Source organism: Lutra lutra, chromosome 11, assembly GCF_902655055.1.
Source record: "Lutra lutra chromosome 11, mLutLut1.2, whole genome shotgun sequence".
In the NCBI taxonomy this organism is placed as follows: Eukaryota; Metazoa; Chordata; class Mammalia; order Carnivora; family Mustelidae; genus Lutra; species Lutra lutra.
Window position 1 is genome coordinate 19,045,505 of NC_062288.1, and position 27,653 is coordinate 19,073,157.

General features: G+C 48.2%; 1 protein-coding gene across 1 annotated transcript in view; it reads right to left on the reverse strand.

Moving 5' to 3' along the window:
- Positions 1–27,653, reverse strand: part of CDHR3 (cadherin related family member 3) — a 67,945-nt gene that overhangs the window by 39,644 nt on the left and 648 nt on the right. Inside the window, 4 exon segments of the mRNA XM_047695529.1 lie at positions 53–147; positions 10,385–10,482; positions 13,452–13,617; positions 18,023–18,225. Coding sequence (XP_047551485.1) covers positions 53–147; positions 10,385–10,482; positions 13,452–13,617; positions 18,023–18,225 — 562 coding nt within the window.

Genomic DNA, 27,653 nt, shown 5'->3' on the forward strand with positions numbered 1-27,653 from the left:
ACGCCTGCTCCTCGACCCTCAGACTTCAACCAAGGTCATTGGCAAAGGCTACCTTTTGTGTCCTGCTTCAAAGTCAAATTCTATTGTTGAGAAAAGGGTCCCATTAGCAGACATCCTGAAGTTCACTGAGGAGACGATCAGGAAATACTAAAAAACAAAGAGAAGAAAGAATGTAACTGAATGTACCTCTTCTTCTTTCTCTGGGGAGACTATTTTGTTCCATTCCTGTTTTATATTCTTGGCCCATGGAACATCCTTGATGCTTCAGGATGAGGCCCAATGCACAGTTCGCAGACTCAGTGATCCTTGAAGCAAGAAAGTTCTGCATCTGCTGGCCTGAGCCTCTGACCTGAGAAGCCACACTCTGAGGAGATGGTCCCTGGGTCCTGCTTCAGTGACAGAGCGAGCGTGAAGGCTCCCGGTCTAGGCACTCTGCTTCCGAGTCCAGTCTCCTGTTCCCTGTCACCGTCTCTCACTTGTGCTTCTCAGGATAATGTCTGGGGTTGAGTCCAGGTCTTGGCTTTGACCAGCACTATTTAAACACGGCTACCATGTGTTAAGCAATAAGTCGATACTAACGTAAGTAAGACCTGGTCTCTACCCTTGGAAGAACTTATGATACAGGAGGGCGCAAACATGTTCACAAGCATCATTCCCTGGCATGATGGCAGGGAAAAGTGAAGGGACAGGAGTGAGAGAGGAGAAAACTTAGCAGGACCTCAAGTCCAAGTAGGAAGCTGGTTTGTAGCTACGAGGGCTGTTTCAGAGTCTGATCTCAGGTTTATGGCCACGGGTGAATTCTCTCCGCCTCTTGGTGGTGTTGAGAGTATAGTCCTTTATGGCTCCCAGTGCCCAGCCCAGCTCCTGGGCATGATGACCCCTGACTAGCCACACTTGCTCTGACAAAAATACAAGCTTATTTGCATAGCCCCATGGGAAGACCACCCCCGTGCTATCCATGCGTTGTTCACCAAGATTGCTTTCTCGCTGCGGTGATGACGTCAATGAGGCAGGTGAAGGACCTGGATCGGAAGAGCTGAGTCCGAGTTCTGGTCCTCACCCCGGGATCTGGGACAGGTCCCTTCCTTGTCTGTCCTACAGGGACGATACCACCAACCGCTCCTCTATGTTATCATGAGGGTTCCATCAGAAGCCACACTGGAAAATGCAAAGCACTGCTTCCGTGTTTATGGCCATTTACCCCAAAGGGCTTGAAGGTTTGAAGGTTTGATTATTTCCTACCAGGATGAGAGAGGATCTATCCTCCAGGCCTTAGATCTCTGGATCAGATAATCAGTGGAGTTTTTGCAGTCAGAGCCACAGCCCCTGAAGTCTAGAATCAAAGGAAACGCCAGCCAAGGCTTCCAACCCAGCGATTTGTTCTGTTGTGCGTTCACAGCTAAGCTCCCCATAGGAGAAGAGCAAACGCACAGAAAAGAGATTAACGATCCTGTTTGGGGCCATTAGGAGGTTTTTAAACATTTTCCTAATTGTAATAAAACATGCTTTGTACACACAAAATAGGAAAGACAGAAAAATATAAAAAAGAAACTCAAGAGTAGTCACCTGTAAAATCTTACGATTTTCATGAATAGCCCTCCATTCTTTTCTATGCAAACGTACACCCTCCAAAAAAATTTTGAGATGATGCTCTAGTCAAAATTACATTCTCTCGTTCTTTCCCTTTCCAGCTTGAGCCCTTCCCCAAATTCTTAACTCTTCCTTTACAGCCCAGTTGGTTAATGATGGCACACATTCTACTGTAGGGCTTACTTTACTAGGTCATTCTTGCTGGTCCTTTAAGAGGTTCTTACCCATTTTTAAGGGGGAATGGGCAGCACCAAGGAACACCCTTCTTCCAGCCCCCCAGGTTGTATAAACAGCTTGGCAGTGCTCAAAGGTATGACGTTTAAATCCCAAGACACCCCCCCCACTCTCTCTCCAGCTCACAGCCTGGGCAGCAGCTGCCTGTACACAGAGCCGTTCTGTGCCTTTGAGCTGAGCCTTCCCTGCAGAGAATCCTCCCATATCCATAGATCAGAGGTGCAAGCTGGATGTGATGGCAAGGTTTATAGACCCAGGGGAGCATTCACTCTATGCACCTGGACCGGGATGCTTTTCCAGAGCGTCTAATGCTCAGGAGAAAGGTCCCCTATCTATCTCTCCTCTATGTATCCCCTAAGAGAGAGTTCTGCTCAGTCTCAAACAGGAGAAAATCTCAGGATACAAAGGTGACAGACAGACACTGCTCTCCAAAAACTGATAGGCAACCGATGGAACATACAGGGAAAAAGTGGGAGACGTGCTCAGAGGGAGACAAACATAGGATATGATGGGAACAGAGAAGAGGAACTTAGCCCCATCTAGAATTCACTGTTTTGAAGAGTCACGAATGGGGGTGGTTGAGTCAAGGGCAGGGTCTCTGGAGCCAGACTGCTCAGTCTGAATCCCAGTTCTACTCCTTTGCAGCTGTGAGAGATTGTGCAACAAAGACTAATAGTAAAAGAGCATGTCGAAGGGGTTATCACATAAAGTTCTAGAACAGTGCCTGGCATGTGGTAATCCCTCAATTAACTGACCACTGTCAGTTAGAGTGTAAGATCCATGAGGGAAAGGGCTTCGTTTTATTCGTTACTACATCTCTAATGCCTAACATATAAAAGATGCTCAATAAATATTTTCCTCAATCAATACCTATTTGTGAAATGTTAAATACCGGGCTTTTCTTCTTGCCTATGTCCCACCGGAGACCAGCATTCCCACCCTAAAGAATCTTAAAAAAAACAAAAAGGCAACAACAAAGAAAATCTTGCTGAATTAAAAAAAAAATCTGTTTTACTTCGGTACGGCGAAGCTTGATTATGAAATCTCCCCCAGTTCTGCCTAGGTCTGAGCAAACAAGAAAAACCGAACAGCAGCAGGCAGAAAGGGTGAGTGACTATAGAATCAGGAACGTGGGGGGATTTCTTTTTCTTTTTGATTAAGAGGCTGATTTCCTGGAATCCTGATTTTTTTTTTCTTTTAACACCAGGCTAATTTCCTTATCCCTGAACCTCCGAGCCTGAGTTAATGGGAATAGCAGTTTTGTACTTAGGAGATAATATCCATAGACTAAAAATATTGTGTCCTGTGGCCATTTGCCAGCAACTTGGTAAAGCTTTCTGTAAAACCTGGCATTCACTCCCCTTTTTAAAGGCTTGTTTAATCAAAGCTGCTCCCTTGGTATTCATTCTTGGAAAACAGAAATTAAATAGAATGAGAAGCCACTGCAGCCCCTCTCTGCTGCACCACCGGCTAAGAAAAGTCCTGAGTAATCAGATCAATTCGGTTCACAGATGCTTGTCAGACAAGCGCCGGAGTGTCCCCACTGGGAATATTCCTTTACCGGGTCTCTCTCTTTGCAGCCCCTTGCCAGCTACAGTTTGCTCCGGGACACAATGTCTTCAGTGTGGAAGACAACAGAGCCCGAGCTTTCTGCCCCATTCCCCCTTCATCGTGTTGCTAGTGTCACTAGTGTTGGGAAAAAGGAGGGTGAGAGGCAGCTGGCCCAGTTTCCTGAAATGTCAGGCTCCTGGGGGCTGGTGGGGGGGCGGTTAGGGGCAGAGCGCACCACCTGGGCGGGGTTCACTCACTGCAGCCGGGGCCACGAGCAAATTCTGATCCAACCTGTGCTCATGGGCAGCCATCCGTGGCTTTCAGGCCTGCCGTGGAACAGAGTGACAAGAATTCAGCCTCCGGTCTCCCGAGAACAGAGCCGTCCACTTCCAGGGGTCATGTTTCCAGCGGGGAGGAAGGACCCTTCTGCCTCCTAAGGCCAGGAATGCCAATGGGTCAGCAAGCCCCCAAGATCATGCCCTGCCCTCCCCCCCCACCCCACCCCCGCCGAGGATGCACAGCACACAGCATCATCTTCCAATGGGGCTGTAGGGGGCTATAAATATGAGGCCACATTCCCACTGCATTTTTTCAGTGTAAGGTGGACATTTTATAAAAGTCTTGATTCCTCTTTCTTCCCTGGTTCCACCCCTATCCCAGCTCAGAGATAGGAGGTGGGGGATAGAAGTAGGAGGGAAGAGTGCCTGGGAGGAAAAAAAAAAAAAAAAAAAAGCACCATAAAAAATCCTACTGTGAACCTTTAACTTGGCTTGGACAGTATTATTATGAGGGCGAGTAAGCGGGTGAGAGGCAAGCCTTCGAATGTTTTTAAGAGCCACGTTTACAAACGAAAAATGCTATAGGTACGGAATCCTTTACTGGTAAGGCTGCCAAGGATTCGACCCTCTCGAAATCTCTCATTCCTTTTCCAAAATCTGCCTCGGTCCTATTTTCTGATTCAGGCTTCACTGATCTTAAGGACAACAGACTCCATCTATTCGAAGAAGTGTCTCTCCCAACATATGAAGAGTCATCAGGGGTGCTGTATGTGGAGAGGGAATTGTCCAAAACTACTTTTTCCTTTCTTGAGCATTTTAGCAAGAAGAACCTGGAGTAGAACGTGTTTTGCAGACTCCTGAGTTAGGCAGATGCCACAGGGCAACCAACGAACAAGTGGTGTGCGTGGGGGGCGGGGTAGAGACATGTGGGGAGCGGGAAGGGTGCTGTCACTTGGGAAGTCAAGGGGACAACAAGAACAGAATTTGCTGGAACAAGCTAGAAGGGAAGGAACAGGGGCTGGGCCAGGAGAACTCGATTCTCACTCGAGTTCCGGGGCCCAGGCAAAGGCCTCAGCTCCTTCCCTCATCCGGAAATAAAACGCTGCTCAGTGCACCTAAAAAGTCCCAGCCAGCCAGCACCCACAGCGGAAGGGACAACCTTCTTCCCAGGAAGAGGCCAAGAACAGCTCGCTGCCGCATCTCAGAGCCTGGCGCAAGCCGGAGCGGGGAGAGAATGACTTCCCCTGTTGCCCTCCCAGTAGCTCAGCTAGTAGCAAGGTCATTGCTCTTTTAATTTCATCCTTTGTCTGCCCCAGTGAAGACAAAGCACATTTCACTTTATGCAAAAGTCCTTCCCTAATGGAAAGGCCGAGAGAAAGCTCCTTAATGGAGGAATCGCTGCACTAGATCACTTTGCCTCCAGCTGCGAAACTGATTAACGTCCTGAGAGTCTCGGAGGAGGCTTCCCTGCCATCACGGTGGCCCTCGCTGAGCAGAGGGGGAGGTGGAGCGGGGGAGTTGGGTGGGAGGGGCTTGGATCTCTCTGAACCTCCTTCAAGGGGTAGGGAAAACGCTGGGGGAGGGGGCCCAGAGAAGGACTGCCGGTTGGTATGATTATTCGCAGACAAACAATTCCGAGCCCAGTATAAACACATCCCTCTGAGAACGTCCTCCTGGAACTCGTAAGGACACAGAAGGCGCCCAGGGAGGGGGAGCTGCTGCCAGATCCAAGCCTGCTCCCTAGAGCAGGAGCCACCAGCCACCGGCACCTGTGATGACCAAGCATTTACAGTGGGGCTGGTCTGAGAGGAGACGAGCTATAAATCAGCATAACGGAAACGATGAGCCCAGAGACTTACTATTAACAAAAAGGAGGTAAAACAGCTCATGAATCATTTTGATGTTGGTCACATGTTGAAAGGATAGTAGTTTGGATAAGAGTATTTAAACATTGAAGAAGTGTATTAAAATTAATTTCACCTGTTCCATCTTATTTTTTAATGTGGCTCCTGGAGCATTTAAAATGGCATACACGGGTGTCATTTTCTGCTCACAAGCCCGCTTTGTGGGCAGTGCTGGTCCAAACAACGTACAACTACCGGCTTTTACAACTGCTTTGGAAAGGAGGGAGCAAATACCGGCGGTTTCTGCATCAGCCCCACTTGCATGTTATCTGCAGCAGAGTTTCAATTTATTAAGGTGGGTAGGGATTGTAGGATTTGTCATTGAAGGGGTTTCTGGAGACCTCCTAGAGCTATTTAATTCATTCTTCCTCCTTAGCGGTTCCCACTGGCAAGGCAGCTCCTTGGAACCCACCAGGAAAGCTGATAGGCACAAACCAAGCCAAGGTGTCTTCACACTCATGCTTTGCTGGTTTGTTCTTGTTCTGGTTTTGTTTCGTTCTTCCTTGTGGGAAGTCACGTAGTTTATTCATCAGTTTAGAGCCATCTGAAATGGGCACCTTCTCCCTCCACCTCCACTTGATCCCAAGATCATGTAAGAACTGGTGGTAAGTCTAAACGGAGATCCCATAATTATCTTGTGGGTCACACCTTTGCCAGTAGAGGGTTGACTGCAGTCATGGCGGCAGGGGAACCAGGAGGCCCCGCCATCCCATTTCAGACTCCTCCCTCAGGACCACCCTTGCAGCCAGTGCCCAGCTTGCTGCAAAGTGCCGTGACCAGACCCGCCGCCAGATACGTTGACTATCAACCCCAGATCCTTCAGACCATGGAAGTACCAACCCAGCATCCTTAACACAGGCTCCCCTCTGATCATGGGGCACAATGCCATTTTTTCAAACACCACTCTTCTGAAGACCTGTGTCTTAGAGGAGTCCCACACAGAGAGGACTCCCCAGCAGGAAGGTTGTCATGGGCACCGTTCCCATCTTTATAAGTATGTCTCAATATCCTCCTTCAGGCTCACTTTCACCCCAGGGTTCTCCGCACAAATTCTGGACCATGCCGTCCTCAGCGCCATGGCTGACAAGCCAGCTGGCCACAGAAATGACATGGTTTAGGTCACGGTACTCCAGGTAGACGCTCCCTGTGTTGACCCTATCTGCTGTGGGGTGGGTGGTGCTGTGGGCCCAGCAGGAGCTGCCGTCCTGGGGATGGGCTAGTTTCTGGGGGACAAATTGACCCCATTCACCTTGCACTGGTCGCAGCTCGTGAGCAGAGGCCTGGGGTATGTCCTGAGCCCCAGCTTCAACAGCTGGTCCCCCTGCAGGGCCAGTGGTGGCTTAGGCCCTGCAGGAAGAGCCCCAACAGCAACAGCGGGATCCGTGCCGCGGCTCCTGGCCCTGCTCTGATGTTTCATTAAAGCCTCCACTTGTTTCTTCGGTTCAGGGGTTCTCGAAGGGTACAAAGCATCAGAATCACCTGGGAAGTTTGTGTTCCAGGAATCTGTGCTTTTTTCATTTATTTAAATTAATTAATCAATTAATTTTTAAAGTAGGCTTCTGCACCTAGCAAGAAGCCCAGTGTGGGACCTGAACTCACAAACCTGAGATCAGGACCTGAGCTGAAATCAAGAGTCGGCCACCTTAACTGTCAGAATCTGGTTTTGTTTTTGTTTTTAAAGTGGCCTATATATATTCTCAAGCAGGGGCCTTAACACCTTCTGAGAAAGCCCTCCCAGCCATGCTGACTGAAAGACTTGTCTTGGGGGATTTGGCAAATACACAGACTCCCAGGCCCCTCTCAGACCTACAGGAAAAAGAAAGTCCAAGAGAGAGACTTGGGAAATTTGGGGAGCCATGTCTTAAACCGGTGGTTCTCAGTCCTCACTGTGCAAGAGATTTAGCTGGAGGCCCCAAAAATCCTGAGCCCTGGGACACATCCCAGGACAACCACATCAGACTCCTGGGGGGCAGGACCCAGATACCTGTCGTTTTTTAAAGTTCGTCTGCTGGTTTCAACGGACAGCCACGGGCTTCAGTGACAAGGACGGGTTTGGTCATAGTAAATCAACCCAGTTCCTTTCTCCTTATATAGGACAAAGTCTATCCTTTCATACCTTCCAAGCGCCCAGAATAAAATGTCTAAGCACAAAGGCCACACGATGTCACTTCCTAAACTGTTAGTACATTTTTCTCATCTGAGAAAGGTTCCTTCTGGATTGTGCTCACTGTCCCTCCAGGCTGACTGTCAAAGGTCTGGGCAGCTGTCCGTGCTAGTGCAGGTGTGATTAACACTTTCTGCTGCGTGGGGAGCTCCCCTCCCCAGAGAACTCCTAAACCCACTGCAGAACCCACAGGTGCAGGCCCCCTAGTTCCAGGTCCCAAGCCTCTGCAGCTACTCTCAGACCTCTTTGGACCGCACTGTTTTCTCCCAAGGGAAAAACACTGCTCCTGCATTTGCTCCCCACGTGGGGCTGCTTCCCTTCCTCAGAAAGGGCAACAACCTGATCTACAAGCCATCTTTTTTTAAAGATTTTATTTATTTATTTGACAGACAGAGATCACAAGTAGGCGGAGAGGCAGGCAGAGAGAGAGAGAGAAGATGAAGCAGGTTCCCTGCGGAGCAGACAGCCCAACGTGGGGCTTGATCCCAGGACCCTGGGATCATGACCTGGGCGGAAGGCAGACGCTTTAACCCACTGAGCCACCGAGGCGCCCCTCTACAAGGCATTTTTAAAGGGGTGCCATGACCTTATTCTTTCTAGATAATTTAAAGATGGAGATTTAAAAATAAACATTTTTTTGACACTTGAGATTCCTTCCACTTGGCCCCCACTGTGTCTTGTATATCTTTAGAGTAGTTGCCTTACTGAATTCTAATAATCTGTTGTATGTGTGAACATCTCCCACCCAGACCGTAAACTTCTGGAGGTACAAAGATGGGTCTTTTCTCGTCTTTGTGCCCCAAGTATCCAATAGAAAGCCTGGCACATCGTGGATTCTTGCTAAGTGTTGGAAAGAACTAAATGTATAAATGAGGTACTATATTCTGGGTTGTTGACCCATCCAAAATTCCTTTTCGTTTGGTCACCGTCAAAAAACAGTGGCCAACATTTCTGGCTGGTGAGAAGTAGGGCCTCCAGGAGGATCTTTGAGATACAGACTGGGTTGGCCTACTCCCTTCACCTTGTACCCCTTCCTGCTTTTTTTTTTTTTTTTTTAAGATTTTATTTACTTAATTGACAGACAGAGATCACAAGTAGGCAGAGCGGCAGGCAGAGAGAGAGGGGGAAGCAGGCTTCCTGCTAAGCAGAGAGCCCAATGTGGGGCTCGATCCCAGGACCCTGGCATCATGACCTGAGCCGAAGGCAGAGGCTTTAACCCACTGAGCCACCCAGGCGCACCCCCCCCCTTTTTTTTCTTCTTCTTCCAGCCTGGAACTTAAAGCCTGGAGGTGCAGCAGCCATGTTGTGATCATGAGGTAAACAAAAAGAGAACAAAACCAGCCCTGGACTGCCTGCCCTCCTCTGCACTTCTTGTAATGGGAGGGGGAAAAAAAAATCCCACCTCTGCCACTGTGGTTTTCTGTTATTTTCAGACAAGCATACTTATAACTGATATAACAAGGATGCTATTCGTAAGTTCGCATTTAAAACACCTTGTATTGTTCTTAGCATACAGTAGGGACCCATTAAATGTTTGCCTATTCCACTTACTCATGCAAATAGAACCTTGAATAAACAATTTTGGGGACAGAAGAGTCATCTTCTAATAAGAACAGACTATTTCCTAACTCAAAATGTGTCTGCTAATTTGAAAACAGCGCTGTTTCAGACCCTGTAGACCGTATTATATGGGTCCTGGAGGTTATTTCCAAGGCTCAAGTCCTCCTGTTAGAAAAAGTAGCCCCTTTGAAGCTGCAAATCAAGCCTCCAACAGCAGAAACAGCCTCCCAGCGTTACCAATTCCCTGAGTGTCATATTTCAAATATGCCCTTCTCTGTAAGGCGGGCTTTGCAGGAATGATGCCTGTTCCAAGGTTAGTTGGCTGGCTGGTGTGAGCTTTGTTTTTGTTTTTCTTTTTCTTTTTTTCCAGCCTGAGCTCCCCAGCAGCAGGGTGCATGGACCACTTGAGGGGACAGAGCTAGGAGCCACAGCGTCCTGACCCAGGGACAAGCTGACAGGCTCCTTCGCCTGAGGGTTGGTGTTTACAAGAGCTCCACTGATAACTGCATGAAGGAAATGGATTTAAGAAGAAGAGTGATCAGCTGTCCCGGAATGAAACGAGAGGGGAAGTTCCGGGACCCAGTTTCCAATTTCCCCTGCCGGATTTCCTCCCTCTTATTTGGAATTTCTGGGATTCTCTTAACTTTTTTATTTTTTACTTTCTAACTCAGCTCCAAGCAGCTTGACATCACCTCTCGAAAACGAAGTGTTAATGCCGGTCTTTGGGGTACGCATTTTTTGCTTACTTTTAAAAGAATACAGCTGGATTTTTAGCACCTTAGAATTAAAAATACTGAGCAATTTCAATATGCCAGGCCCTGTGCTAAGTGGCTTTACATGCATTATCTTATACTTAAAATCCCCGGTGTGTAGGTGCTTTTATGCTTCCATTTTATAGATGAAGAAATGGGAAGTTCACGAGTCTGATCTGGTGTGTCTACGGCCAGAGCTCCCTTACCCATTCCAACGTCCCCTGTGCTCTGGCCATGGCGGTAGATAGCCTATTCCTCCCCTCACCACTGCCCAAGCCCCCGGCCGAGGATCCAGGCTCCCGTGTCAAAGGCAGCACAGAGAAGCCCGACTCATTTATCAAGGAGACTTACACTGAGGGGTATGTTTCGGCTTATGTCTTCCGGATCAAAGGCTTCAACCTGGTAAATGAATCCCGGGTTTGTTCCTTCCAGTATGTAGAGGTCTAGACCTAGATCAGCGCCCAAAGTGTAAGAAGAGGCATTTTATTAGATAAAGCCGATGAGGAATTACAGAACCAGGACGGCTGTACGCAGCCAAGGAGAACCAAGCACACTTGGTGTGGTGGGAAGTGGGGATAAGGCTGGGAGTCAGCTCCCCACCACCTGGCATGAGCAGACAGCTCATGGGAATTTATGAAGTACTGGGGGAGGGGGGACGAGGTGGGATCGTGTTTCCTCCGCTGAGAGGTGATCTAGGGGAGGAACCTCCCGGTACGGCTCCTCCGTGTGCCTGATCCATGTTCACGGGCAAATTCCTCCAAAACCATGCTACGGTCACCTGTTGAAGGTGACTTAGCGCATCAGCTGAAAGGACTTGCAGCAGGAATAAGGGAGAGGGCTGCAGAGGCCCAGGAATGGGACCAGAAATTGCTTCATCTCCTTCAGAGTTCTGGGCAGCCAGGGGGAACCCGGCACCAGGAGGCCCCAGCAGCCTGGCCGGAGGGGTCCCCGCACCACCACCACCCCCCCCCCCCGGCCTCTCTTTCCCAGCACCCATCTGTCCGCAAGAGGGCTGAGAATGTGCATACCAGCTCACTCTTTGGGGCCACTGTGCCGAGGGCTTATGTTTCCTCCTTTATCGTCATAACCCCTGTACGTAGGCATTGCAATTCTCTCCACTTTACAGACAAGGAAACAGGCTTGTGGGAACTAGGAGGCTGTCTCAGTGAGGAAGGAGGTGAGAGCATACAAATTCAAGCCCCGCCTGACTTCCATCTGAGCTCCAGCTCTCATTCGCCTTTATCACGGCTTGCGCTTGCATTTAAAACGGTGTTTACGGAGTCCTCACTCCATACCGGACACCGATCTGTCCAAGCACTGGGGACAAAGCGGTCCTCCCAACGCGAAACCACGCTCTCACGGAGCTTGCATGACAGTGGGACGATACAGACAATAAAATAAATGAGCAAAATATGTAAACATTACTGAGCTGGGTGCTGGAGAAAATCAGGGAATGGATTGTTGCGTGAAATAGTGGTTGGGGAAGCTTCGCGGCACTTGAGTCTAGATTCTTAAAGAGATGAGGATCGTAGAGATGCAGGGGAAGAGCAAAGAGCCACTGAGATGCTGTAGGCGAGGGGCCGCAGTGGTGGGGGGGAATGTGTGGAAGAGGACATGGTGGGGGTGGAAGGGGGCAGATTGGATGATGCCTTGAGATTCTGGCACTGCTCCCGAGAGAGATGGGAAGTTCTTACGGGGCTTGAAGCAGAGGCCTGCCTTGATTTGATTGACATTCAACAGGATTCTTCTGGCTGTTCTGCGGAAAATAGACTGACAGGAGCAAGGGCAGAGCAGGCAGGCCGGTTAGCTCGCTATTGCCATCGCCATCGCAGTAAGGTGGGTGACCAATGACTAGTGACATGCCCATGTTGGTGGCAATGGAGATGCCAGGGGGCAGTCAGACTTCATAGACTTGGAAGTGGCAAGATTTCCTCATGGACTTGATGTTGGGTGTGAAAGACGGAGGAATCAAGGCTGACTTTGAAGTTTGGCCTGAGCCACTGGAAGGTTATTGGTGCTATTAGCTAAAATGGGAAAGACAGGAGAAGCAGGGTTTTTGGAGTGGGGTGGGGCGTGGAGTGGAAGTCAAGAGTTTGATTTGGAGGCATGTTAAATTTGCAATGTCGTGTTCTGACACCAGTTCTAATGTGTGGGGGATACTCCTACAGCATCAAGCAATCCTCTGACACCAGCTGGGGGTTCTACAATTCAACTCCATTCTGATACTTTCTACCCAGAGCTAGCCTTCAGATTCTACAGACCAAGAACTCACCCCCACGAGACACACCCCATCCCACTTCAAACACCAATTCCAAGTTCAGGTTATTGTCCATGCTCCTGACCCACGGGCTATAAATCTGAGTTTCCCGCCATCGAACCTCTGGGTTCGATGAATTTGCTACAGGGGAACCCAAAACTCAGAGAAATATTTTACTTGCTTACTAGATTACTGGTTTTATTATAACCAGGTCTAACTCAGGAACAGACAGAAGTAAGAGATGCATAGACCATGACATGGGGAAAGGAGCACAGAGCCTTCATGCTCTCTGGGCACACCACTCTCCTGGAAGGGCGAGGTGGCTCACCAGTCTGGAAGTTCTCCAAACCCCACCCTTCGGTGCCTTATGGAGACTTGATTACACAGGTGTGGCTGATGACATCACTGGCCATGGGCAGGTGAGTTCCCTCTCTACCCTCCTCCCCTTCCCATAGGTGAGGGTAAGGCAGAGTGCAGGACTGAAAGTTTCAACCTTCTAATCACATGGTTGGCTCCTCTGGCAACCAGTTCTCATACTTAGGTGACCTGGGGGCATTCCAAAAGTCCCCTCACAACATCCCAGATGCCTATTAGACAGGGCAGACAGAGCTGTGGTATAAGATGGCCAGATATTGGAGTCAGGAGTTCAGAGGAGAAGCTGGACGAAATTGACAGAGTTGGTGGTTGTGAGTATGGATGACGGTCAAAGTCATGAGCCTGGGAGAGCTCACGCAGGAAGTCACCCTGTGCTCCAGTCCTGTATGTTGGTCCCCATGCTGCAGCACACCCCAGTCCATGGGGAGAATAAACAGGTCAGTCAATGACCACAGCACACAATGACCACACATGAGCCTCTGATGGGCTGGGCCCTGCTTCCTCCAGAATGACCCGCTCGAGGGCCCTGAGCCTTAATATCCACCCCCCCACCACCAAGGACTGAAAGAGGCGCAAGAGAAACCACAGAGGTGAGGGGCTTTGTATGGGCATTATTTTGGGGAGTCCTGTCCTGGAGGACATTTCATTTATCCCCTGCTCATTAAGCAGCTGCCTGTTCCAGGCAAACAGCTGCTTGTTTACTTACTTTTCTGTTTTGCTCTGTCCCCCAGGGTCCCCCCGTGATGCCACCGTCTGGGCTACACGGCACAGCCCAGTGAATCTTACCTTGTGCCAAGTTGCCTTGAAACTGAGGCGGCTCGTTCACATCTGTTACCTGGACAGTCAGGATCTGAAGGTCAGTGACACCAACATCATCCTTAACATAAATCTGCAAATCAAATATGTTTGGTCCTGTTTCAAAGTCTAGTTGTTCCTTCCCCGTGGTGACAACCTAAAAGCAAAGGCAGAATTCTTAGTAACCAGGTGAAAGGAGATCTGTTTCGTATGCATGCATTTTGCAAAGGGACGTTACTAGGAGGGAAGCAACCAGCATTCTGGAAAACATCTCTCCCCCACCACCAGAGGAACTGGTTGTTTTGCCTTCGTCCTTCCAACCTAAGCCCCTGAGATTTCTACTGAAGGGACTCTTGCGCGTGAAGCTGCTTTTCAGAGGAAAGAAAAATATTTAGGCGGCATCCTGGTTCCATTGACTGGCAATGGAAAGCCAGGAGTTAAAACGCAGTCACTACTTGGGGCAGGCATCTAGACGAGTCCCTTAGCCACCCTGAAGATGGTTGGACTTTCTGGTCTTTAAGCCACTGCACTTTCCTGGGATTGTTGTGAAGTCACATCTTGACTCGGCACCCCATGCTAATTTTCCCAAGGCCACGTCCGTGAATAAACAAGGGAAGGATACATCTGCTGAAATAAGGAACAATATACACTTACATCAACAGCCGGTTCAGGGTTTTAGTGCGTTTCCACACATTCTCCCACTGGTGGAAACTTGTTCCTTGCACTCTAAGTGTTTTTGGAGCTGTGGGAGGGACACCAAGAACCAGAGCCAGAGAAATATCACTGGAATCATCAGCAGGAACCCAGCTGGTCCACAAGTGAGGGTCCTCCTGAGGCCAGCTGGAGGCCAACTTGTGACCTCTCAGACCTACATGCATGCTCCTGCCACCAGCTTAAACCACGGAGAGCCCCTGGCCTTTTGGGACCTCAAGGACTAAATTTCATAAATGTCTTAATTATGCTTATGGAGATTTTTGTTTACTAAAACGCCTGGGGCCAGGCAGGTGTTCATTCTCCTGTCGTTAGGAGAGCATTTAGCTCCCATCCCACTGTCGTGACTGACAGTGTGACCTGATGGGTGTGACCTTGAGAAAGTCCTTTACCTTTCCCTGATTTTGTTTCCATATGATTATAATTAGGCAAATACTCCTTGCCCCAGTAAAACAGCTGAAGTGTAACACAGGGGATTATAACAAAACGCTAGATCAGGATACTGTGGAGAATCAGGGACAAAGTTCATTGTGAGCTCTGTGTAGTCAAGGAAGACTTCATGGAAGAGGCTGTGCAAGATCTCGATTGGTTGAGAGAAGACAACCACAGATGGGAATGAGTGCATGCGGTGGAGGCAGAAAGTGCAGAGGAGGGTTGAGAGAGGAAATGACGTAGTCTCATCTCTACCTGTGAGAAGGGTCAGCCTGGGACCCACATACATAGAGATGACCTGTCTCTATGCTTGATGTGTGACAGGTGAGACCTCCCCGTGCCTTAGTTCCCCACCTCTAACGTCTAAATAATAGTAGTACACTGTGTTGTGGGGCTGTTATGGGGATTAAATAAATGAATTCCCAAAATATTTAGGGGGGATTCCTTGTATATGGTCAAAGCACCATAAATAAGAGTTGTTATCATTAGCCTCATTATTATTAACCCCCCTTATTTGCACCCCCAGACGTCCCAGCAGCTGTGTTTAAAAGCAGAGAGGACTGGCTCCTGGCATGAATCAGAGGTCACCCTCAGAAAGCCTAGTATAACAGAGTCCCAAGGCCAACAGTGCCCAGACCTCTGGGCCAGAGACCAAAAACCTTGTCGCTAGCCTTCTCCTGCAGAGTGTCAAGTTGGCCCATGGGAGAGTCAAGTTCCACCAAGGGGATGGCACTGACCCATTCTGTAGGCCGCAGAAGCAACTCTTGTGAGCATTTTGGGTTGGAGAATAGGATCTTTCTTGCAGGGTGGGGAGATAGTTGATGCTATTGGGTGGCTTCTGGGGAGAAGCAGTCATTGCTTCAGGACCCATGAACGTGTGGCCCTTCTTAGTTACTGACATAGCACCCAGGAGGGCACCAGGCCTCAGACAGTACACTGGACACTAGAGCCAACATCAGTTGAGGTGCTAAGAAAGTCACCATTTCTAGAGGTCAGACACAGGATGGAATTCTTCCTTGATTGTGAGCCCTTTTGGAATCATATCAAACTTGGAAAGGATGGGTCCTTTTACCTGACCGGGGGGCTCACCAACCAGCGACAGAAGCTCAGGGCAACATGGAAGAAAGAGCCTAGGATTGGCCATCAGAAGACCTGAGTTAAGTATTTCATCTGTTGTGGTTACATGATCTTGGACACACCAGCCCACCCTGCCGTCTCTCTGTGATCTTAGTTTGAAAATAGAAATAAATCCTTTGCAATGGTGGTAACGTCAGTGTCAGTAGTGACAATCCAGAGGTCACTACTGGATTATGTTTCCATGTGATTATAATCAGGCAAATACTCCTTGCCCCAGTTAAACATAACTGGGGTCATAAACAGAGGTTACATAATCCAGAGAATGTGTGGTGGGACCGCTGCACGGTTGCCATCGTCACCATCAAAGGCAATAAACTTCTAGAGGCTAAGGGTGAGAGTTCTCAAGGGAGAACCACCCCAATGTTGGTCAGCTGCTGAACAGATAATCAAACTGTGGTCTATCCTTACGGATATATCCTTACTCAGCCATGAAAAGGAAGGAAGAGCTGACCCAGGCTAAAAGGAAACTAGCCAGTCACTAAAGACCACATACAATATGAATCCATTCATAGATGACACCCAAGATAGGCAAATCCATAAGGCAGAAAGGAGATCAGGGGGTGCAGGGACTGGGGGAAACAGGATAAGCGTTCTAAAACTAGATGGTGGTGATGGGGCACCTGGGTGGCTCAGTGGGTTAAGCCTCTGCCTTCTGCTCAGGTCATGATCCCAGGGTCCTGGGATCCAGCTCTCTGCTCAGCAGGGAGCCTGCTTCCCCCTCTCTCTGCCTTGTGATCTTTCAGTCAAATTAATAAATAAAATCTTAAAAAAAAAAAACTAGATGGTGGTGATGGTCTGTGAATGCAGTAAAAACCACCAAATTGTACATTTTCAATGGGCGAGTTGCATGCTGTACGAATTATATCATTTTCAAAAATAGGCAGAGGTCTGAAGTCAGATTGCCCGGGTTCCAGGTTCAGCTCCGCCCCCGAAGCGCTGTGCCACCCGGGGCAGTTATTTAACGAATTTTGCTTCCGTTTCCTCCACCTGTGAAAAGGGGATAGGAACAGCAATAAAATTATCAGATTGTTTGGATATTACAAGAGGAAACACACGTGAAGCGTGCGCCACGGTGTCCAGCATATACGCCATGCCACACGCGTGCAAGCTGTGGGCGGGGCTTCTAGGACCAGGTGCGCAGCAGCTGTGGAAGACGAGCCAGATGTCCAGGGCCAGGGAGAGAGGGGAGATGAGTCACAGAATCAGCCTCTGGGGCTGGGGCCTCTACACCGGATGCTGAATGTGCACTCCGTATGCACCGGAAAACCTGCCCCCCCGGGGTGCTCAGAGTACTGTCTTCCCGAGCTCTGTCTGCACGTCACGGGTTGTCCAGGTCCGCTCTGGGGTCCAGACATGCACGCTTTTTAAGAGCTCCCCTCAGGACTCTCATGATCAGCTGTGTTTAGGAATACCTAACCTCAAGGAGGCAACCAAGACTCGACCAAGCAGGTTGAGCCCACAGGGTCCCACCAGTTCCCCAGGGTAATGGCAGGCAGGACTCAGGGCTAATGATAACCGCCAGAGGTCTCTATGCGGATGGAGGGAAGGGCAGGGGTTGGGGGTGGGGGGTTCAGACGTCGGGATCCTAAAGGCATCCCTGGAAGGGCCTCGGAAGGTACCAATAGAAAACACACAGATAGATTTGTCCTACCTAAGGAGGAGCGCCGACTTTGGAAAAGACTTAAATGACAAACTAGGAAAGAGAGCAGAGTGTAACAGCTCCTGAATGTGAATGACGGGGTCTGAATTATCCAAGAGGAAACATTCACACAGCACAGCTGGGCTTTCAGGCTTGTATTTTTATGAAAGGTGTGTTCTTCCATATTAAATAAGTCTCCTCATAGATTTCCTTCTGGACAAATCACAGAATACGAGAAGAACAGAATCAACAGACACAAATTCATCAGGGCCTGGTTTTGGAGGAGATGAATCCCCACGCAATGCGCCCCCCCCCCCAAAGGATTTAGATAGTCTGCACACGCCAACAGCTGACGTCCCTTGAGGGCGGGTGGCCATGAGAAACAGGACTTTTATTTGTAACAATTTGTAATAATTTGAGCATATTGTCTACCGCACTGGATTAAGTGCAGAAAGAAGGTCCAAAGTATTTAAAGGCCTCTCTCAAAGAGAGATCTTAGAAGCCCCACACGGGCCTTTTGGGTCCTAGTAGAGGAGGGAGTGAGCCCGGGAAAGAGAAGGAACAGGTCCACCATCTAGAATCCATCCATCTTCATCTTCAAGACCCGTCTCTGTGGACACCTCCCCCAGGGCCATGCACTTGCCTCAAAGTCGGTGCCTGACAGCCAGTTCACTTTGAAGGCCTCAGTGAGGGGGCTCGTGTTGATGATCAGGGGCCACCCTGGGATCACAGGAGACAGCGAGGCTGATAAGTTCACAGAAAACTTGTGCACTGGCGTCTCAGGTGGAGAATTTTCAGCCACAGTGCTTGTAGCCGGCAAGTGGACAAGGTGTAGCGCTTCTCTCCCTGCGGGTTTAAAAAGGATGCAAAATGGCATGAATGCAAAGCCTTGTGCTGGGAACAAGGACTGAACAGCTTGGTCTGTGGCTTCAACCTGTAGCCCGGGGCGCTGATGGAACCTGGTCACTCCCCAAGAGCAGACACTCTTGCCAAGGACTGGAAATGGAAATATAGGATCTTCCAGGAGCCAAGAAAATGACCACCACCAAACAACCATGAAATCTGTTCCCGTCATTCTGTAAAGAAAGCTGCTGCTTTCCTCATCTGCCTGCGCCCCTTCTCTTTTCTCACAGCCTTTGTGAAGAGCTTGGGAAAGAGGAAAGTGATGCCTCAGGGGGCAGACCTCGCCCTGGACGACCAAGGCCGGCCATGACACACCCTCTTACAAGGGCCGGGAGTTTATGGGAGTTTCTTTTCCTTGTCTGTGTCAGCGTCTGATTCAGAGGTCATCAAAACTGAGTGTGCATGACCGCCAAGCTCCAAAATCATGGTAGACCTCCCCGCATCCATAACTAATCTCAAGGACAATTGTTTGACATTCTAGGTTGGGGGGATTTGTCATGATGCTGAAGACCCATCAGTACATCTTGATTGACAGATTAACTCCCATTTCACAGGGAAGGAAATGAGAGAGACTCAGGGAAGGCATGCGCGTTGCCTTGGGCTGTGTCTCAGCCACAGTTTTACAATCTAAGAGAAAGGATGTTTCTTCCAGGAAAGACTTGGGATGTTCTTCAGTCTCCTTGATCCTCTGAAAGATTTTGCAGGTATGGAGGAGAGGGCCAGGTCCTTTTCTTTCATGTTTCCATAGTGATGGTTACTCTTGGGAGGGGGTATGTGTGTGTGAAAAGTGTCCCCCCTCCAAAAATAAAATCCATGTTCACTCAAAATCTCCGAATCTTCCTTATTGGGAAATAGAGTCTTTGCAGATGAATTGGTTAAGAGGCAGCCATTCTGGATCGGGGTGGGCCCTAACCCACCAAATGGCATCCTTCTAAGAGGAGGACAGGGCACCAAGACACACACAGGAGGCAGAAAGCCACGTTATGATAGAGACAGAAGATGGACTGATGCAGCTAGATAACAAGGACCAGCAAGCAACCACCGAAAGCTAGGAAGTCCATGGAGAACAGATCTCCCTCAGAGTTTCTAGAAGGAACCAATCCTGCGAGCACCTTGATGTCAGACCTCGGATCTCCTGAACTATGAGAGAACACATTCCTGTTGCTCATAGCCATCCAGTGTGTGGTTTATTATGGCCACTCTAGGAAGTCAAAGTCAAAAGTCAAAGTCAAAAAACCATTTATCCATTGTTCCAAGTAAGCACACAATGTAAAATCCTTTCTCTCACTTACTCCCCAAAACAATCCTCTCAGAGATGAGTATTAGTGGCACCATTTTACAGATAAGAAAACGGAGCTGAATAATAATAAGTAAAAAACCAAAATTTATACTGAAGCTCTACTTTAAGAAGTAAAGCCAGCTTCCTGATCTTGGCCCCCATTAGCCCTTGGGGATAAGCCACTTGGAATGGGAGGAAGGTTCCGGGGACAGGAAAAGGATCTGTCCTACCAAAAAGTGTAGAACTTCTGGGAACAAATGAGCCATGAGGAAGTGCTGGCTTTTGTCAGAGAATGTTTTTATTCAGACTTGGGGGAAGGGATGTAGAGAAGTAGATGGCCATGTAGGAAAAGTTGAAATACAAACACATTGGTACAAGCTTTCATAAATCTAAAATCATTTTAGTTTAGAGACTAAAGTTCATTATGCATAAGTTATTTTTGCTCCCCGAATGTTCCAGTTATGGACACAGACAGAGCAAGGGCTCAGAAATAACAAAGCAGCTGAGGTTTAGGGTGACATGGATGGGAATAGATTTTTTTTAATCTATTAAAATTGACTTTAATATTATAGCATTCTCGTGGTAAAAATTGGAAGCCAAATAATAAGCTATTTCAAGGCAAAAAAAAAAAAAAAGAAAAGAAAAGAAAAGAAAGAAAGAAAGAAGTTCCCCCAAATAGTTTGTTTGTTTTTTTTAAAGATTTTTTTTTAAAGATTTTATTTATTTATTTGACAGAGAGAGATCACAAGTAGATGGAGAGGCAGGCAGAGAGAGAGAGAGAGGGAAGCAGGCTTCCTGCTGAGCAGAGAGCCCGATGTGGGACTCGATCCCAGAACCCTGAGATCATGACCTGAGCCGAAGGCAGCGGCTTAACCCACTGAGCCACCCAGGTGCCCCTTTTTTTAAAGATTTTATTTATTCATTTGATAGAGATCACAAGTAGGTAGAGGCAGGCAGGGAGAGAGGGGGAAGGAGACTCCCTGCTGAGCAGAGAGCCTGAGGTGGGGCTCAATCCCAGGACCCTGGGATCATGACCTGAGCAGAAGGCAGAGGCTTTAACCCACTGAGCCATCCAGGCACTCCACCCCCCAAATAGTTTCCTTAAATGAGCAAATTAATCAGTTGCTTTGGTGCTTGGGGTTTTTTTTAGACATCATTCCCTCAACGCCCTCTCATCCCGTGGCCGGAAGTCACCAGGCCCACTGAGCTGGTGTTTCCTCTGTTCAGACTGTTTCCTCTCTGTTCAGTAAGACAGGGATGGTCATAAGCAAAGTGGAAGGTTGGTAATTTCAAGGAAACCCCCACCTTCTCTTGTCCCCTCCCACTCACCCCAGTGACTCGGGCCCCTCCCGCCAAGGAGGAAGGAAGACTCTGCTCATATTTAAGCAAAGATAGAGCTCACTGGATTTTTCTCAAGAATCGCCTGTGGTTAGGTACGTGCCCAGCCCAGATGAACGGACCCAAACAAGTAACCACTTGCCTTTACTGAGCACCTATTCACCAGGTTTTGTGCAGCTCTGCTGCCTGATCTCAGCCATTCTCAACACAAGCCCGTGGTGCAAGTGTCACTGTCACCCTTCCACATGCCTGAGGTGGCACAGTGAGGGGCCATGGGAGGCCTGGCTCGCAGCATCTGGGGCTTCCCGCTAACAGGTGGCACATACCTACTACAGACAGTCTGTCACATGCCTGTCAGGTGACCACACACACATAACGCTTTATGGTTATTCTATGACCCGGTGACATGGTAGCCAGATGGTGCCGGGGTCTGGTACGACATTGGCCCCTCCACCCAGATGTTAGGTCATGCTGATGCAATCTGGGGGAGGCTGTCTGGGGGAACAAGATAAAGGATTGTGCTGCAGTATCAGCTTGACATGGGCTCGGTGGGGGGAGGGGGCTTGGTGAGAGGCTTTCCGCAGCCTTGCCCTGAGCCATGGCCACCAGCCTGGCTGAATCTCCTTCAATGAACTGAGAAGGTTAGATACACTGTGCTCTTCAAATATCCCCTGCCAATCGCTCCTAGTTTACTCTGCTGAGAGTGTGTCCATCGATCTTGTTGTGTTTATTTTAACTTCGATAAGCCCTGGTTTCTGGAAACTAATTCCATGAAAGAAGCAGCCTTCCCATCCAAGGCATCAGACTCCAAGGACGGGCTCTTTGCATGGCTCCATACATTATGGACCTTTCCATAGTCCTCCTTGAATGGCCATTTTTTGTGTGTGGCAGAGTGAGAGAGATATGTTGAGGGCAGGAGTGGGTCTATTTGTGCCCTTCAAGCACTTCGTGTTGGGGACTGCCTGTTTCATGTATGGCTAAAGCCAGGCTGTATCCTTGGATATGTCCTTTCTTCTGGCATTCTTTTCTCTCTCGCTCTTTGTTTCTGTTTTGTTTTTTAAGTAGGCTTGGGGGCTTGAACTTACAACCCTGAGATCAAGGCCTGAGCTGAGATCAAGAGTTGGGCGCTTAGCCAACTGAGCCACCCGTGCAGCCCTCTGCTCACATTCTTGCTGGAGATATTCTGTGCTTCAGCCCGTGGCGTCCATTCCCAGGGCAAGGTCACATGTGCCAGGGGCATGCCACCAAATCCTGAAGCCTTCGTGGCAGATCCTCCAAAAACACTGGTAAGAAAGGTGGTCGAGCTGAGATCTCCTGATTCTTGGGTCAACAACAAGCTCCTCCAGCCCTTTTGTTATTACAAAAAGTAGTAGGAGCACCATTAATAGCCATAGTAATAATAACGACTGGTGCCTAGGGTCCATGCCCCCAAAATAGAGCATTTAATAAGACACAAAACTCACCAAATGTTCAAACCATTCATTATATAATCAGTTTAAGGAATGTGCCCAAAGGTACTCAGCTGATCAGGGGCAGACGGAAGGTTAGAAGCCAGGAAATGGCTCTAAGACACTACACACACTTGCCTTCCAAGGTTGGTCTTCCGAACTTTCTCCGGTGGTCTGAGTGCTGGAGACCAAGAAGGAGGCTTTAATGGAATTTGACTTACACATGCATCTTAATTAAGGATCAAATTAGAATTGCTTGAAGCGTACACTTTGAAAAAGAAAGAGCATGCAGAAGATTTATTATCAGTCACTGAGCCCACTCAAATGTCTTCCTTGCTGTAGAGATCTGGGGACATGACGTGTTCACTTGTTTCCAAATGAGCAAAATTATCACCTTGCCAGAAATGGACCCACAAGGCCTCCACAGCCTCAGTTGTGGGGGCAGAAGCCGGCCAGCCGGGACCTCTGACACCAAAGCGGTGGTGGGGTTTAGGAAACATGGGTGCAGTCGCCCTCTCCCCAACCCAGGGCTTCAGCAGCTGTCACTTACAGCGTGACTTCAATACACAGAGCAGTCCTCGCCCAAGACTGTTGCTCCATAAAGACCTTTTCATTCTCTCCAGTAAGTACTGAAAACGGTAGTGAGAGAGATGGGAGAGTGTTGGGAAAAGAGCACAGGACTGGCAACTAGAGCTCTTGCTTCAAGGTAGACTCTGCCACCGCTTGACTGTGTGACCTTAGGCTGGTCCTTTAACTTCTCTGGGGCCCTCTGTCAGCTCTGTCCCTCAGGGCTGTGGTGCCACACTACCAGTGCCCATGGAACAGAGCTTAACTGCTCAAGAAGGCATCTAGGACCCGAAGGGAAAGCTTACACGTCTATGGTTTATTACAGAGAAAGGAGGCGGGTTCGTATGTCCCACAGCTGAGGGCTGCCTACTAGGACCTTAGGACTGAAGAGGCCAGGGGCCAGCCTCCATCATCTTCTTTTCTCTCTGGGCCATAACAGAATGCACTCGCTCCGATCAGAAACCATCGATGTAGCCTCGAAACCAGGGAGCCCAAAATAGAGTCTCGGCTGGACATTTTTATATTCTGCTGGTCATGTAAGCACCATCTCGTTACGTAACCCTTACGTAACCAGCCTCAGCGGCAGAGCCTTCCAAGCCAGGTGCAAATCATCAATCTCACCGTTATCCACGCACAAGCTTACAAGCCCCTACAAACCGTTGCAAGACTCCCTGGACCCAGGGCTCCAAAGCAGCACTGTTCATCAGCACACTTCTGGCCTTGACCCTAAGTCCATTCTGGGCAGGAACTTTATTTTAGCAAAGCAACTCAGGCTAGTTCAGGGCCACTAGAATTCACTCTCCCAGCACAGATACCATATCCTGAACATGCAGATACTCGATAAACCATAAAACATTATAGAATGTGGTTTCATTACTTGCAGTGCCTTCTCCTACTTTTAATTTACATGATATCTTCTTCCCTGGATGGGACGCTCACCCGCATTCTTTGGGAGGGCTGATCCATGCCAGGCAAGGTTAACGGTGGGGAGCTCATAGGAGGACGCAGAAGGGAAGACGGTGACTCTACTTGCGATTCTGTACATTACCCTGGGTCACAAGTAGCAGGAGAAAGATGTGTTTGTTTTGGAGCAGTAGTCTGTCTTGGAGCTGGAGAGGGGAAGACAGCCAGATTGCCACAGAAAGGGGGTGGGAGGAAAGCCAAGAAGAGGGACACCTTTTCTCCTTCCGATGTCAACTCTGAACAGGAAAAGTGACATCATAGGAAAAGTAGAAACCTTTTGCAATGTTCACTGGACCCCCCCAATACAGTATTAATCAGCCAACAAGATTTTCTGGAGATGGACTCCATCTTCCTGACTTTTCAAATGAGGGGAGCCTGGATAAGGAAGGGTTGCTCCTTGTTCCTCAAGGAGCCTGAGACACTGAGTCTTGGGCCTCTTTTTGATTTCCCAACATTGCCTCGCAGGGGGCCAGGCGCGATGGCAGGCTTGGGGGAGGAGTTCTTCCTACAGAGACACGAGTTAGCCTCCTACCTGGTGCTCGGCCAGGAAAATTCAAACCAGTGAGGTTTGTACCTTTCTTGGGCTCACATGGATGTTCTAGCTACTGGGGAACCCTTCTCTCATTAAACACCCTGGCATTTGTTTATTTCCAAGAGAGTGATATAAAAGTTAGTTTCCTGGAGGAACTTTCTCAAAAATGTAGACAACTTCAGGATGTGGTGGATTTAAACACAGCGAGGGGTCCTCGCTAAGTCCTCTAGCTTCGTGAATGATGCTCGCTCCTTCAGAACCGATGGAACCAGAAGACTGTTTTATTTTTTTTTTTAAAGATTTTATTTATTTATTTGTCAGAGAGAGAGAGGGAGAGAGAGCGAGCACAGGCAGACAGAATGGCAGGCAGAGGCAGAGGTAGAAGCAGGCTCCCCGACGAGCAAGGAGCCCGATGTGGGACTCGATCCCAGGACGCTGGGATCATGACCTGAGCCGAAGGCAGCTGCTTAACCAACTGAGCCACCCAGGTGTCCCCAGAAGACTGTTTTAACCCAACTCTCCCACCGCTGTGCTTGGGAGGGTTTGTCTAGTTTATGTTCTCCTGGGGCCTTCCCGTGTAAGCCATGGGGGGAATGGGACACTGTGGCATCCGCAAAGTCTTGAAGAGAAATGGTTTCATTTCTCTCATCTTCGTAGGAGGTGGGAAGGACCGAAGCTAATTTATTTATTTATTTTTTTAAAGACTTCACTTATTCATTTGACAGAGAGAGATCACAAGCAGACAGAGAGGCAGGCAGAGAGAGAGAGAGGAGGAAGCAGGCTCCCCGCTGAGCAGAGAGCCCGATGTGGGACTCGATCCCAGGACCCTGAGATCATGACCTGAGCCGAAGGCAGCGGCTTAACCCACTGAGCCACCCAGGCGCCCCAAGACAGAAGCTAATTTAAATGCCAACATGAGGGACGCCTGGGTGGCTCAGTTGGTTGGATGACTGCCTTTGGCTCAGGTCATGATCCCGGAGTTCCCGGATCGAGTCCCGTATCGGGCTCCCAACACCACGGGAGGTCTGCTTCTCCCTCTGACCTTCTCCTTGCTCATGCTCTCTCTCATTGTCTCTTTCTCAAATAAATAAATAAAATCGTTTTAAAAAAAATGCCGACATGAGATGTAAATTTCTGCATTTGGAGGGGTCTCAATAAATATGAAAAAAAAAAAAGACCCCAAAAGGGATGATGATCAATGAAACCAACAAATATTTATTGAGTCCCATATATGTGTGTGGCATGCGGGGACCACAGAGCAATATGAGAAGCAAAACCTGTGACTGTAGGGCCCACATTCTCCTCGTGGAAACGTGGCAGATGAATTCTATAACTCATGCTGCCTGTTCTTGAGCACTTATTCTGTGTTGGGCACTGTAACCAAACCTTGGCATACATTCCGTGTATAGGCAAAAGGAGCGCCAATGGTGTGGCGGGAAGACTACCCACTGGGAGTTGGGGCAATCCGGGAAGGCTCCGTGGGGGATGTGGGGCTTGACTTGGTTGTTGAGGGGTGTAGAGGACTTAGAGAAAATGAGAGGAAAGAGGACACTGGAGCATGTTAGCTTGTTTGAGATTATTATGGTGATGCCTGCTTCCAACAGCCTTAAGGCAGCTACCAGTGTGGCTGCCCACCCCTCCCCTTCATGCCATGGGACTCTGGTGTTGGAGAGCCAGGATGAGAATCATGTTCCCAGACTCACAAAAGAAGGTGAGAGGGAAACAGCCTGCATCACAGCAGACCTTCAACAAACCAGGATTTGCCCCCATGGAAGCAAAAGCAGGGTACAGTGCATGGTCTTTTGGAAACAGAGGGATGTGAGCGTGGTTTTGTCAAGGAATTTCAAATATGCTTGCAAACCTTTGTGATCTGTCCCTTTCACACACATGTCTGATGATTAAGTTCCAAATAATAATGTTCAGTGTGAGCCACTGGGTTCTTCCTAACCTCACTCTTCCCCCAGTGGCAACAAATGTCACCTCTTAACTCAAATGATCATGGTCCAAAAAGCCTATAATTCCGGGAAAATCTCAAATGTTTGCTTCAAGGGAAAGTCTGAGCTGCTCGAGACCTGGCCTCATATCCCCTGCTCCTCTTGCACTCTGCCAAGAAGAGAAGCCCAAGATTAAAGAGGGTTCAGTATAAGGAAACCCAGTCATTTACTTACATTATTAACAGATCAAAGGGGAAAATTAAGTGGTCATTTCAATAAATCTGGAAAAAACATTTGATTTAAAAATCCACTGTGGTTCAGAAATAAATACCAGAAGAAAAAAAAAAAAAACAAACCAAAAGTATCTCCTTAACATATAAACCATTTCTGCTTCACACCAAAGGTTGACATCATGCTTAATGGCGAATAAGACAAGAGCGCACATTCTTATCATTATTCAACAACAGCCTGAAAGTATGGGCCTGGTTAATTAGATAAGAGAAAGAAATACAAGACAGAAAAATAGGCAAGGAGAAGTATAAATGTTGATTATTTTCAAACGTGGGAAATGCATGAGAGGCACCTGCAAAACCGTGACAATTAATAAGAAAAGGCATTAGGAGACATTCATCCATTGTATGATAATCAATGAAAACAGTTGGGGGAAATTGGAAGGGGAGGTGAACAATGAGAGACTATGGACTCTGAAAAACAATCTGAAGGGTTTGAAGAGGTGGGGGGGTGGGAGGTTGGGGGAACCAGGTGGTGGGTATTAGAGAGGGCACGGATTGCATGGAGCACTGGGTGTGGTACAAAAACAATGAATACTGTTGAAAATAAATTTAAAAAAAATAATAAAACAATACCTCTACAAAGAAAAAAAAAAGAAAACAGACAAGGGAAGAAAAGATGTTATTCACAAATACGGAAAAAGAAAAAAATCGAAGAAAGAACTAGAAACAAATGTATTCAGAATGTGCAAGATCTCTGTGAAGGAAATCTTAAACTACTCCAGAGGAAAACAAAGACTTGAACAAGTATCTAGAACTGTCAAACAGGAAGGCTCAACGTCTAACGTAATAATCACTAACATTTACTAAGCATTTACCATGTACCTCTTCCAAGTGTGTTACTATATAACTCATCAAATATGTAAATTACCCCAAACTAATCTGCAAATTTAGCATGATTGAATTCCATACATTATGCATATACTACCTATTCAAAAATAAGATTGAATTTAAAAAGCTCAATTTCCATAACCCAACCTGACGACATTAAAAGGATCACCCAAGATTCTCCAAACTCTT